The sequence below is a fragment of the Rhodamnia argentea genome, chromosome 7 (assembly GCF_020921035.1).
Source record: "Rhodamnia argentea isolate NSW1041297 chromosome 7, ASM2092103v1, whole genome shotgun sequence".
Classification (NCBI taxonomy): Eukaryota; Viridiplantae; Streptophyta; class Magnoliopsida; order Myrtales; family Myrtaceae; genus Rhodamnia; species Rhodamnia argentea.
Window position 1 is genome coordinate 26951456 of NC_063156.1, and position 13865 is coordinate 26965320.

The following is a 13865-nucleotide window of genomic DNA, read 5'->3' on the forward strand; positions in this document are numbered from 1 at the left end:
GTACAAACCAGGTAAAGAAAAATTATTGTTGGCGACATTGCAACATACTTCTAAAAATCTACGGGATGTTGCAAAACCGATTAGGAAAATTGCGACAGAAGGAAAAAGATTTGAGGACCATATAAAACTTCGAGGTCGGCATCAGATCCTGTTCAATTCGAAACCGACCGGAGACTATTTAACCATGGTCAATTCGATTCCAAGTTGGTTCTAGGGAGGGATGCGGTTCTCGATTTCAAAGCCGGAATCGGCAATTGTATCCTAAAACCGATTTAACCAGGCTGGTTTTTGGAGTAAATTGATCTTGAATTTGTTTTGAAGAAGCCTTTTGGAGGGAAAAAATAACTTATCGTCACATCTGCTGCGAACTTAAAACCAATCGAATCTGGGCCTTAGAGATCATCCCACTTGAATGAATAAGAATTTTAGTGAGTAAAATTTGTTTCTACCTAAGGTAACCCCAACGGTGAACCTGTCATTGGCGACCACCTCATGGTGGTTAGACGACCTTGTCGTGGTGGTCACCTTAGATTTGACCTCTCAATCCCATCTCAAGCTCGTGTCTCCCTCTCTATTGAACACGATGGTATGCGATGATGGTCGATGGGTGGATCACCGCAAGTGCCGTGGGCTCGCGGTAGTCGACTAATCAACACTAAAAGTCCTAAGCATATACTTGGTATTGTTGTTCAGGCTACATTTGTTTCACAGAAAATGAGTATTTTAAAAATATTTTTCTAAAAATAATCATTTTTATCTCTTATAAAAATAAATAAATAAAAAATATTTTCATCATAATGTTTAAATATAAATTGCTATCAATAATATTTTTTTTTCATTGACTAATTAATTCAAGCGATTAGAACCGCTCGTTTTTAGGACACTGTTCTCTAGTTGATTCATTTTCCACAAAACAAAATTCCTTAATTTTCTTGAGTTCTTTATTTAATTTTCACCAAATAAAAATTCTAGAATATTACAAATTTTTCATAATTTTTATTCTCTCTTATTATTATATATTATCTTAACTAATGCCTTATTAACGGACCAAACACCGCCTAATTTTGTCTCTCAATCCACGCTATAAAATGGCAGTCCCAAACGGACATAAATTCCCATGTAATTTAACCAGCTTGATCAGAGAAGATGGCCAGCGGTGGCGCCACCGCCCTAGCCCCGCCGCCGGGTTACAGACCCTACCGTCACCTGAAGACCCTGACCGGCCACTCCAGTGCCGTCTCCTGCGTCAAGTTCTCCAACGACGGCACCCTCGTCGCCTCCGCCTCCCTCGACAAAACCCTAATCATCTGGTCCTCCTCCACCCTCTCCCTCCTCCACCGCCTCGTCGGCCACTCCGAGGGCGTCTCTGACCTCACCTGGTCCTCCGATTCCCACTACATCTGCTCCGCCTCCGACGACCGCACCCTCCGCATCTGGTCCTCCCGATCCCCCTTCGACTGCCTCAAGACCCTCCGGGGCCACACCGACTTCGTCTTCTGCGTCAACTTCAACCCCCAGTCCAGCCTCATCGTCTCCGGATCGTTCGACGAGACGATACGCATCTGGGAGGTCAAGACCGGCAAGTGCCTCAACGTGATCAGGGCTCACTCCATGCCCGTGACGTCCGTGCACTTCAACCGCGACGGCTCGCTCATTGTTTCGGGGAGTCACGACGGCTCGTGCAAGATCTGGGACACCAAGAACGGGGCTTGCTTGAAGACGCTGATCGATGATACAGTGCCCGCTGTTTCTTTCGCCAAGTTCTCGCCGAACGGCAAGTTCATTCTCGTCGCCACTCTCAATGACACACTCGTAAGTTTTCTCTTTTTTCAAGGATTCTTTGAATTATATATTTTTGTGGAACTTTGTGCATTTGCCATCGATTATTGTAAGTTTTCAGCTCGTTGATGGGTTAAATTTTTTTCTTTGGAAGATTTTGTGCTCAATTCAGTTTGAATTTCGCTTACATTCATGTGCTTTCCTGATGAGTTCAGAATCCTGTTGTTGGACCAGCTAGATAGTTTTGATTATATCCGTAGAAAGTTAATTAAAGAGGGAGAAGTTGATGTTTCTTTGTGTTATGTTCTGTTCTTATGATGCTTTCAAATGAATGCTATGAGGGAAGAAATTTTAGTGGATTAGTAGAAGTTGGCATCGCCAATTTTTCTCCAGTTGTTTAACATTTTCTGCGTTGGGTTGCAGAAGCTGTGGAACTACGCAACCGGGAAGTTCTTGAAGATTTATGCTGGTCATAAGAACAGTGTCTACTGTTTGACTTCTACATTCTCTGTTACAAATGGAAAGTACATTGTTAGTGGTTCGGAGGATCGGTGCATCTGCATATGGGATCTCCAAGGGAAGAACCTAATTCAGAAACTCGAAGGCCACTCTGATACAGTCATTTCTGTCACGTGCCATCCGACGGAGAACAAGATTGCATCTGCTGGCCTTGATTCTGATAGAACTGTGAGAATTTGGGTTCAAGATGCTTAACTGCATAGGCTGTGATGTATAGGTGAGATTGTTTATCCCCTTTAAAATGTCCTGCATCTTTGGAAAATGAAAGAATGTGGATGGAGCATTCTCTGCTTAGTGTACATTTTGTTCCCTGGAATTGAAAACTGTGAAAAAGTGCTTGTTTTGAGACCTGTAGTAGTTATCTTTTGCTTTGCTGCCTTCTTGGCGCTGGATAGTGAGACTAGGTTGCTTCAGCTTGCTTACAGTTGGTGTTCTTGTCCGTCTCTCCACCCCCGGCAAAACTCATGAGAATAGCAGATTAGCTTTATCAATAAGGATTCAGTGAATAGGAAAGTTTCTTTTATATCTGTCATGTATGATCTAATACAACCTGTCATCTGAGTGTGATGGAACTGCATTGACAGATATGAGAGTCGCCCATAGAAGTTCATGGGTTTCATGGCACACAGAGACGATTCTGGTGGCTTCCATGAAATAAAAGCACTGGGTTTTACTGATCTAGCTTTAGGGAAGCAAATTTGTCTTTGAGGAGCAAAGATGCTGGTAGTCTTGCTTTGAATTAGTTTCCTGGTTCAAAGCTTCAAGTCTTCTGAAGATTCTAAATTCATTCATTTGCTTTCGCATGTCAATTGATAATCAGGGCTATGTACCTTAACATATTTTCGGGTTCTTTATCAAATTGTTGATGTTGCATTCATGGACAATTGTTAAACTTATTCTGTGCTCTTTCACATGGTTTTGTAGCTGTATTTCAAGCTGTTTCCTTGGATGTAGAGGAGGATAATTTGCAGGTGAAGCGGGCTTGAGCAATCCAAGTACTCTTCCTTGTTCCGATGTGGGTTCAAGCTTTGCCATCCTCGCATGTGATGGGTGCTATAATCTACCAAAGGCTACTTAGATCCACTAGCAGGATGACCGTGTTAAGTCTGAAATTATTAATGAAAATCCTTTGGGGATAATTGTGACTAGTTTATGATACAGCATAGATACTCGATGTGGTATATATACTATCCAATGTACTAGTAGATGTTGATACATTGTGTACTGATTTCTCCCCATCGTTGAGAATTACTCAGCTTGAATTATATATCTAATGGGTTGTCCTGACGGTGGCAATCCTACTTCATTCCTTTTTCAAATATGGTGGCATGAATAGACTGGCGAGGCTGGCGTCAGGCAAGGGTTGCCCTCGGCCAGGCGAGGAACCCTCTCCCAACGCCAGCGACTGTAACAGCCTAGGCGGAGGACGTTGGTCGCCTTGGCCTGCCTACGCAAGGACAACCCCTGCCTAACAGTGGCAATGGCCAAGGGAGGGGGAGAGGAAAAAGAAAAGAAAAAGGAAAAGAAAAAGAAAAGATAAAAGGAAAGGAAAACATAAAAAAAAAAAGGAAAACAATTTAAAAATGAAAAGGACGAAAATGCCTTTCGGGCTTGCTCTTTTTTGAAACAATGGAAGCATTTCATATCTTTATTCTAAATGAGGTTTACTTCTGGTTCTTATTTAATAAAATGAAGGCATTTCGAAAAATTATTCGAAATTTTCCCAAAGAATTTTACCAAGCAATTCTAGTTTATAAATAAATTTAAATGGATTTTTCTTGTCGAATATTGGTAAAACAATGTCGAAGCCAACTCCTTTAAGCGGATTTGCAATCCATGAAAATTGAACCCGGTACCAGTCGGATAAATCTCTACCGTTGCATTAAATTATGGGAGACGAACACGCAATTTGCTTTGCTAATTGACAGGGTTGTCAATCGCGAGTTTTCTTTCTTTACTACTTCTTAGTCATATTCTCAATGCAGATGTGTACTTCGAGGTTGGGTACCCAACAAGTTACTTTGTTTATGCATCCAAATATTCTCATGAATTTGAAGAGAGACATGGATTTGGTTGGACGTATGATGCTGAGCCTAAGCATGATTGGAGCAACTTAATGGCTCACAAAAGTTGCCAGATGGTTCACTGTCTCTTAAGACCAATAATGAACAAAAGGAGGTTTTTCACATTATGTTTGCTAAACAGACTAGTGAAAATATTGTGGCATAAAAGGTTGTACTGTACAGTGATCAGTGTGGTGCTGGTGAATGTGGGTTAAATAGGAGATACAAAGAGCTATCATATGGATCTTCTATACAGTTGACTGCTAGCTACTCTACACGATCAGGTGACGCACCACTTCATTCACTGCAGGGAGATGCTAAGTTTGGCGGCTCCTTCTCTCGCTAGTGGAAAGCTAACGGCCCCCGTCAGCCCCATGGGGCTAATGCCGACCCTCAGTCGGGACAGCTTGAGACAGCAAACGGTGGCCAGGATGGCCAAGATCGGGAGGCTAGCAATGACTGCGACCTTAAAGGCGAACATTGCCACTTGATTGTTGTCCATCATATCGATGAGGAGGAAGAAGATTCATAGATGGGAAGAAGAAGGTGAAGGATGAAGATGGTCGCTTGTTCGTTGATGGGAAGAAGAAGGTGGTGAGGAAACATGTCAAAAGGAGGCGCTTCTGAGGGATTGAAGTTGCTACTTCCGATTAAAAAAAAAAAAGTACCCAATGAAATTTACTGATTTTTTTTTAAAATTGTTTAAAAAAGAAAATTAACCTAGTCTCGGTATTGGATCTTGTTTGGGAAAAGTTTCATCAACTTAAATGGGAAGATTTTGAATTTCTGTTGTAGATATATGATTGGGACATTCTCATAATCGTGATGGTGTCTAGGATTTCAATGCTCGATTTTTCTAGAAAATGCCCCGATGTACCATAGATAGCACAAGAAACACCGACTGTCATTCCTTCCTGAATAAAAATGTAGAAACAGAATGTTTCCACCAAATACGGACTATAGGTAGATCGTTCCTACACGCATTTTCGGCGCCAATCGCAACCCAATTAAGATGAAATTACGATCAATTTCACCATGGAAAAGCAAAGACGCATCAACTAACACCCAATAATAAGATCGTTCCTACTCGCATTTTCGGCGCTAATCACAACCCAATTAAGATGAAATTACAATCAATTTCACCATGGAAAAGCAAAGACGCATCAACTAACACCCAAAAAAATAATAATAAATGCGGTCATCCTTTTCAAATGCTACGCAAGACGAAAAAACTAGTGCAAGTAAGAGAATGTGAAATCATTAGTAGGATCTTTCTGATCAATCTAGAGATCATTTCGATTCATTTTTATTTTCATCTTTTGTGGAGATTGGCTTGGTCTTTTGTGTATTGCACCAAAGGCTTCCCGACTTATAATTTATTGAAACGGAATTGGCTGAAACCGAACAAGGCCAAAGTCAAATTGTTTGAGGGTATATGAACAACGTCAGCATACAAGCACATAGTAGCAATCAATCTCCCACCTTTTTTCTAGTATACTGCCTTGTACCCCTCCACAACCCTCGTCCATAAAGGCAAGTTCTAAGATTCAACGAGTTTTGATTCACCCAACTTCTCTCATGAATTATTGATCATGCATAACATCCCGAGCGGCCATACTTTTGATAAAATTTCAGGATTGAGAAAGGTAATATCTCTTCTAACAATATCGTGAGTTCATACATGTGAGTTGCACGTCCGTTGCACGTATGTCGCACATGCATTGCACAGGATAAAGATATTGAATTTATTTGCTGAGGACAGACGAGGAGGACGAAGCCAAGAAGGAAGCCGTTCAGTAGCCCTCCAATGTGATCGGAATTATCTATGCGTGAAATGAATACTTCAAGTCCTAAAAAAAGTGCTGCCACGCGGATTAATGTAAACAAACCAGCAAAAATTTTATGGCATAAAACGTTGTACTGTGCGGTGATCAGCGTAGTGCTGGTGAGTGCGGGTTAAACAAGAGGTACAAAGAGCTATCATATGGATCTTCTATATGATTGATTGCTAGCTACTCTACACGGTCAGGTAACACACCACTTCCTTCCCCGCGGGGAGATGCTCTGGGTTCGGCTGCTCCTTCTCATGTTAGTGGAAAGCTGATGGCCACCGTCAGCCCCATCGAGATGACACCGACCCTCGGTCGGGACGGCTTGAGATAGCAAACGTTGGCTAGGACGGCCAGGATCGGGAGGCCAGCAATGACTGCAACCTTAAAGGCAAACATTGCAACTTGATTGTTGTCTATCATATTGATGAGAGGAAGAAGATTCGTAGATGGAAAGAAGAAGGTGGAGGATGAAGATGGTTGCTCGTTCGTGGATGGAAAAAAAAAGGTAGAGGATGAAGATGGTCGCTCGTTCATAGATGGAAAGAATTAGGTGGCGAAGAAACATGTCAAAAGGAGGCACTTACGAGGGATTGAAGTAGCCGCTAAAATTTACGGAAAAAGTTTTTAAAAATGTTTTAAAAAGCAAATTAGCATGGTCTCGGTATTGAATCTTGTTTGGGCAAAGTTTCATCACCTTAAATGGGAGGATTTCGAATTTCTATTGTGAATATCTAATTGGGACATTCTCATAATCGTGATGGAGTCCACGATTTCAATACTCGATTTTTTTAGAAAATGCCCCGATCTACCATAGATAGCACAAGAAACACCGACTGTCATTTCTTCCCGAATAAAAATGTAGAGACAGAATGCTTCCACCGAATACGGACTATAGGTAGATCGTTCCCACTCGCACTTCTGGCGCCAATCACAACCCAATTAATATGAAATTACAACCAATATAATTCAGCATGGAAAAACAAAGATGCATCAACTAATTTAGCTTTCAATAATTAATATAGTTTCACACCCAAAAAATAATATTAAATACGGTTATCCTTTTAAAATGATACACAAGACTAAAAAGCTAATGTAATTAAGAGAACGTGAAATTACTAGTAGGATCTTCTGATCAATTCGGAGATCATTTCGATTCATTTTTATTTTCATCTTTTGTCGAGATTGGCTTGGTCTTTTGTGTACCGCACCGAAGGTTTCTCGCCTTATCATTTATTGAAATAGAATCGACTGAAACCGAACAAGGCCAAGGTCAAATTGTTTGAGAGTATACGAATGACGTTAGCATGCAAGCCCATAGCAGCGATCAATCTCCAACCTCGTTTCTAGTACACCACCTTGCACCCCTCCACAACCCTCATCCACAAAGGCAAGTGCTAAGATTAAACGAGTTTTGATTCACCCAACTTCTCTCGTGAATTATTGATCATGCATAACATCTCAAGCGGCCATACTTTTGATAAAATTTGAGGATTGAGAAAGGTCATATATCTTCCAACTTCTCTCATGAATTATTGATCATGCATAACGCCTCAAGCGGCCATACTTTTGTTAAAATTTCAGGATTGAGAAAGGTAATATCTCTTCTAACAATATCGTGAGTTCATACATGTGAGTTGCACGTCCGTTGCACGTATGTAGCGCATGCATTGCACGGGATAAAGATATTGAATTTATTTGCTGAGGACAGTTGAGGAGGATGAAGCCAAGAAGGAAGCCGTTCAGTACCCCTCCAATGTGATCGAAATTATCTATGTGTGAAATGAATACTCCGAGTCCTAAAAAAAGTGCTACCAAGCTGATTAGTGTAAACAGACCAGCGAAAATCTTGTGGCATAAAATGTTGTACTGTGTAGTAATCAGTGTAGTGCTGGTGAATGTGGGTTAAACAGGAGGTACAAAGAGCTATCATATGGATCTTTTATACGATTGATTGCTAGCTACTCTACATGGTCTAGTGACGCACCACTTCCTTCACTGCGGGGAGATGCTGGGTTCGGCAGCTCCTTCTCATGCCGGTGGAAAGGCGATGGCCACCGTCGGTCCCATGGGGCTGAAGCTAACCCTCAGGTGGGATGGCTTGAGACAGCAAACGTTGGCCGGGATGGCCGGGATCAGGAGGCCAGCAATGATTGCAACCTTAAAGGCGAACATTGCAACTTGATTGTTGTTTATCATATTAATGAGGAGGAAGAAGATTCGCAGATGGGAAGAAGAAGGTGGAGGATGAAGATGGTCGCCCGTTCGTGGATGGAAAAAAAAAGGTGGAGGATGAAGATGGTCGCTCGTTCATAGATGGGAAGAAGAAGGTGGTGAAGAAACATGTCAAAAGGAGGCGCTTATGGGGGATTGAAGTAGCCACTAAAATTTACGGAAAAAGTTTTTTAAAAAATTTTAAAAAGAAAATTAGCCTGGTCTCGATATTGAATCTTGTTTGGGCAAAGTTTCATCAGCTTAAGTGGGAGGATTTCCAATTCCTGTTGTGAATGTCTAATTGGGACATTCTCATAATCGTGATGGAGTCCACAATTTCAATACTCGATTTTTCTAGAAAACACCCCGATATACGATAGATAGCACAGGAAGCACTGATTGTCATTCCTTTACGAATAAAAATGTAGAGACGGGATGCTTCCACCGAATACGGACTATAGGTAGATCATTCCCACTCGTACTTCCTGCGCCAATCACAACCCAATTAATATGAAATTACGACCAATATAATTCAGCATGGATAAACAAAGATGCATCAACTAATATAGCTTTCAATAATTAATATAGTTTCACCCCCAAAAATAATATTAAATACAGTTATCCTTTTCAAATGCTATGCAAAACTAAAAAGTTAACGTAATTAAGAGAATGTGAAATCATTAGTAGGATCTTCCGATCAATTCGGAGATCATTTCGATTCATTTTTATTTTCATCTTTTGTCGAGATTGGTTTGGTCTTACGTGTACCGCACCGAAGGTTTCTCGCTTTATTATTTATCAAAACGGAATATGCTGAAACCAAACAAGGCCAAGGTCAAATTGTTTGAGAGTATATGAATGACGTTAGCATGCAAGCACATAGCAGCGATCAATCTCCAACCTTGTTTTTGTACACCACCTTGTACCCCTCCACAACCCTCATCCATAAAGGCAAGTGTTAAGATTCAGCAAGTTTTGATTCACCCAACTTCTTTCGTGAATTATTGATCATGCATAACGTCTTGAGAGGCCATACTTTTGATAAAATTCCAAGAGTGATAAAGGTAATATCTTGTCTAATAATATCGCGAGTTCACACATGTGAGTTGCACGTATGTTGCACATGCATTGCACGGGATAAAAATATTGAAATTATTTGTTGAGGACAGACGAGCGGGATGAAGCCAAGAAGGAAGCCGGTCAGTAGCCCTACAATGTGACTGGAATTATTTACATATGAAATGAATACTCCTAGTGCTAGACAAAGTGCTGCCACACGGATTAGTGTAAACAGACCAGCAACCTAAAAGAACGAAAGAAATAATACATGAAAATAAGCGCTTCACCGTTAAATTAGACAATACAAACTCTTAACATAAAAGCAAGTCAAAGTTTTGGTATTTGATTTACTTGTGCCGATACCTAAATTTTGGCCACCATTTTTAGTAAAAATTAGGACCTAATCTTAGTCCCTAGCAAAATATTCAAATCATTTGCATGTAGTTTTCATTTAGTTAATTTAATTTTCCCATCCATTTGCATTTTAATCGGACCGATGGCGGATGGATTTATTGAATGCTCTCGGTTTAATTAAATTAATTGGAATAACAACATGAAAAATAATTGAGCCCACCAATATGATATGGCCGAAAATTGCATGTGTACGTGCGGTACAAAGATTGAAAATGTCAGCGTTATCAAATTCGGTGATAATAAGAATATGGCTTGGTTCTATGTCAATTAAAAAGACGAAAAGAGCAGAAAAAGTTTTATCCAGACCTTAGAACTATTTGAATTTAAAAAAAAGGAAAAAATATATTAGATAAATTGTTAATTTAAGGAGTTGAATGGTCCTTTTTTGAGGATGGAGGGACTTGAACCCTCACGATTTTTAAAGTCGACGGATTTTCTTCTTACTATGAATTTCATTTTTGTCGGTATCGACGCATAGAATGGGACTCTATCTTTATTCCCGTCCGAAAGATAAGGACATATTCTTTAGATTTTTAAAAGGGAAAGATGAACCGATGGATACCTCGAAGAAACTCTATACTTTGGCTATATAAAGGGGGGATTCATTCACGTTAAAGGAGGCCCCACAATTCATTGAATGCACGGCACACAACAAAAATCACGGCAGAATGTCTCGACCCCGATCGGACGTCTATGGCAAAAAGTATTGACGGGGGGGACAAGGCACATCAAACATCGGATGGTGGCAGTTCGGAGCACGGTATGTCCGTTTCCATTTCAGATCTATTCCTAGTGTCGAGGTCAATGATGGGGGCCTAATGCCGGAAACTATGAAGCCACGGCATCTCCATGGACAAGTCGAGATACTGGACCTGCTTTGGGTGTAGCCGATGAGCGGGCGGTTGCCGCCGGTTCTCGTGTTCTTGCTTCGCTTTAGGAAGCGCTTTTGCGCCGCCAGTTCTTGACTTTCCAGTGACGGGCGTTGGCCAAAAACCTGCTCGACCCACCTTCAAGCCCCAAACTATTGTTGGTATACTGCTGCACTACCAGAACAGATGAGTTCAACGCGAAGTTAGACGTGACGATCGCGTCTCCTAAGGCTCCCAGCTCCGGATACTCAGATAATTCCGACAGGCTCGCCAGGAGCGGGGATGTGCTCTGTTTCCCTCGTCCCACGATGCACAGTTCATACGATTCTCGCTCCATTGCTTGCCTTATGGCGGTCAGGGTTTCGTTCATGTCGTTCACCACTTCCTCTGTGTAAGTGACGGACTGACTGTCCATCGTCTTCGACTTGAATTCGTTTATGTAGTCTTCGTCTATGGCTCTTTGCTTCACGTGCTCCTCGAAGAAGGTAAAAACCCCTTCGCTGTCCTTGGGGTCGTCCAGCGGCGTGGGGTCGACGGCGCCGTCCCCTTCGAAGAACCGTACCACCGTCAGGTGAACCTCAGGCTGGCATGACATCCTCCAGGCATACGCTAAGGCCTCCCGATCGTCGGGCCCGCATACGAAGAACATTAACAATGCGCGCTGCCTGTGGTTGGACATCCCTAGACCTCGGTTGACCAGCAAAGCCACGGAGCAGGGCGCTCCCGCCAGCACATTTTCGTTGACGTCTTTGATGGAAGAACTCCTGTTCTCGGGTTCGTCGTTGTTCTTTCCCTGTATGTGGAACGGGAGGATTATGATCGAAGCTCGCTTGTCTTCCGCGATGCTGCAAACGTCCACGTGTAGCGTGGCGTAGGGTGACAGAGCGGTCAGAGCTTCGACTGACACGGTGTTGTCGCTTTCCCTTGCATAGTTTTCAAAGGCTTCAATGATCTGATCCGTCTCGGGCTTGGCGTGCTCCTCGCCTGGCCTGTGAGAATTCGGCTTGTACGCGTCGTGCACGACCAGCATCGCCGCCGAAGTGTGCTCTGTGAGCTCCACCAGGTGGACGGCCACGACGTGGATCGGGGACTGCCTGGTAGCATGAGACAGCTGCAGTAGGTTCACGATGCCGCGCATGCCCTGTGTTGAGTAGATGCCCGCCAGGACTTGAAACGGCGAATCTGGCCCGTTGCTCTCGATGGTCCTCCGTTTGTGCACAAGCAGAGGCTTTTCAAATCTGTAGGAGTGCCTGATGATGGGAGGGACTGTGATCGTCATCACCAGGAGTGCTACAACCATCACCGCAGATGACTCAATGTCCAGAAGCTGCATCACATAAACAAAATCACAAGGCTTACGAGACTTCAACTAGAATCGCGGTGTGAACGATGAATTACAGAGCCGTACCAACAGATCCCGCCCGATGTTGATGACGATAATGGCCAATAGTCCTTTAGTGTTCATGAGCACTCCGAGCGTCACGGCTTCTCGTCTTTCCATATTGTAGGATACGGAGATGAAAACGGTGCTCAAGAACTTGGCGGCCCAAGCCAAGCATACGAAGACCACCACATGCACGGCGGTCCTTCCTTGTGGTACCATGTGGGGGATATTGGTCCGGACGCCGTTCAGTAGGCAATACATTGGTACCATTATCCATGATGTCACCCTGTCGAGCCTCTCCGTGATCAGGGTTGCGAGCTGGCCACTCGGCATGATGAAACCGAACATGAAAGCCCCGAAGATGGAGTACACTCCTATTGCATCTGTTAGGAAACCCCACAGCATGACTCCGCAGAGGACGAATTGGACCTGGTACTCCGTGTATTCCTCCCCATCCATCGTCTGGTCGATGAGCCACAGGAGAGCCGGGCGGCCCACGTACAAGCAGAGCAGCACGAAAACGCCCGTTGCAATCGCGATGGGGAGGATGTCGTCGTGAGAAATTGTGAGCATTGTGACGAGTAACAGCCAAGTGCCTATGTCGCTCACATAGGCACAAGACAGCGCAGTTCTTCCAGTCTCCGTGCGCAGGAGCTTGACTTCGGACAGAATCCGCGTGACGTCGGGTAAGTTGGTGGCCGTGAGGGCGATGCCCCACACGAAAGCTCCCTTTTGCCTCAACCACTTCTTGTCCGTGCTTTCAGCTTTTGGGGCAATGACGAAATATGAGCCGAATCCTATGGCGAGCGGGACAAGAATCCCGGCCAGGGCGATGCTTATGGATTTCCTCTGGATTCGTAGTATAGGAGCCAAGTTCATCTCTAACCCGACGAGGAACATATAGTAGACGACACCCAAGTTGGTGAACGCCTCCATGGTTGGCGCGCTCGAGAAGTCAAGGAACATATTGTGGAAGTCAAAGTTATTTGCTAGCAACGTCGGCCCGATGAGGATGCCGCCCTGAAAGCAAATTGAGTAGGAAAGTTGATGAGTTTCAGCTCTTTTTTGTTGCTTCCTCTTCATTTTTCAGATGGCCAAGATGAGAAATGGGAAAAGGAAAGCTAGCGTTAGGAACAGAAAGGAAAAAACTAGGAGGCTCTTAATAATGTTTCCAGAGCTCAATCTTATAATAAACCATATCTGAATCAGTCTAGGATTCGGAAATTCGAAAACAACACAACGTTTCATAAGCTCGGGTCCGTTAAAATGGAAAACACACACCATAAGGTCATCGGACTCACAATGATCTCGGCGACAAACCGAGGCTGATGGAGGGGCTTAAGGAGGATGGAGATAAGGCCGCCCAGGACGATCATGAGCAGAATTTGGCTGAACAAAATGGGAAGAGTGTTGGCAAGAGGATCCTGGCTCCAATCCAAGTTGGTTAAATTAGCAGGCGGGCACACTTTCACCTCGTTCCTTTCCCCGTTCACGATGATCTTGTAATTGAAGAAACTATTTTCGAGCACCATTTTCGCAGATGATGATGATGATGATCTTGAACTGGTTGCAGAAAGAAGACGAAGCAAAAAGCTTCTCTCTGCAAGGTGCTCAAGTTAATGGGTGGGGTGGGGAGCAAAGAACAGAGTTAGAAAAAGGAAGAAGAAGAAATCAATAACTGCTAGGAGTTTGGTTCGTAGGGCTGTGAGTTTTTATCTGGGTTGGCCTCTGCAAC

At 43.3% G+C, this 13865-nt stretch overlaps 2 protein-coding genes across 5 annotated transcripts; one reads left to right on the top strand and one right to left on the bottom strand.

Annotated features, from left to right (window-relative positions):
- Positions 1–1059: 1059 nt before the first annotated feature.
- Positions 1060–3530, top strand: LOC115752047 (COMPASS-like H3K4 histone methylase component WDR5B). Of its 4 annotated transcripts, none has more exons than XM_030690080.2 (3): positions 1060–1812; positions 2203–2515; positions 3235–3530. In XM_030690080.2, the coding sequence occupies exons 1-2, from the start codon at positions 1147–1149 to the stop codon at positions 2491–2493; spliced, it is 957 nt and encodes a 318-aa protein (XP_030545940.1). In that variant the 5' UTR covers positions 1060–1146; the 3' UTR covers positions 2494–2515; positions 3235–3530. The 4 variants fall into 4 exon arrangements, with proteins under 4 accessions (XP_030545940.1, XP_030545942.1, XP_030545941.1 ...); XM_030690082.2 differs by having other exon boundaries at positions 3270–3530; XM_030690081.2 differs by lacking the exon at positions 3235–3530 and adding an exon at positions 2883–3203.
- Positions 3531–10810: 7280 nt separating this feature from the next.
- On the bottom strand, positions 10811–13729 carry LOC115752018 (cation/H(+) antiporter 15-like). Its single transcript, XM_030690041.2, has 3 exons — positions 13432–13729; positions 12155–13150; positions 10811–12073 (listed from the first exon to the last, which is right to left on the bottom strand). The coding sequence occupies exons 1-3, from the start codon at positions 13660–13662 to the stop codon at positions 10811–10813; spliced, it is 2490 nt and encodes an 829-aa protein (XP_030545901.1). The 5' UTR covers positions 13663–13729.
- Between the last annotated feature and the right edge of the window lie 136 nt (positions 13730–13865).

Coding starts and splice junctions, on each gene's coding strand:
- LOC115752047 (XM_030690080.2), top strand. CDS start 1,147: ATGGCCAGCGGTGGCGCCACCGCCCTAGCCCCGCCGCCGGGTTACAGA. Junction 1,813..2,202: donor CCACTCTCAATGACACACTC/GTAAGTTTTCTC, acceptor GTTGGGTTGCAG/AAGCTGTGGAACTACGCAAC.
- LOC115752018 (XM_030690041.2), bottom strand. CDS start 13,662: ATGGTGCTCGAAAATAGTTTCTTCAATTACAAGATCATCGTGAACGGG. Junction 13,151..13,431: donor GGTTTGTCGCCGAGATCATT/GTGAGTCCGATG, acceptor ATTTGCTTTCAG/GGCGGCATCCTCATCGGGCC. Junction 12,074..12,154: donor ACATCGGGCGGGATCTGTTG/GTACGGCTCTGT, acceptor TATGTGATGCAG/CTTCTGGACATTGAGTCATC.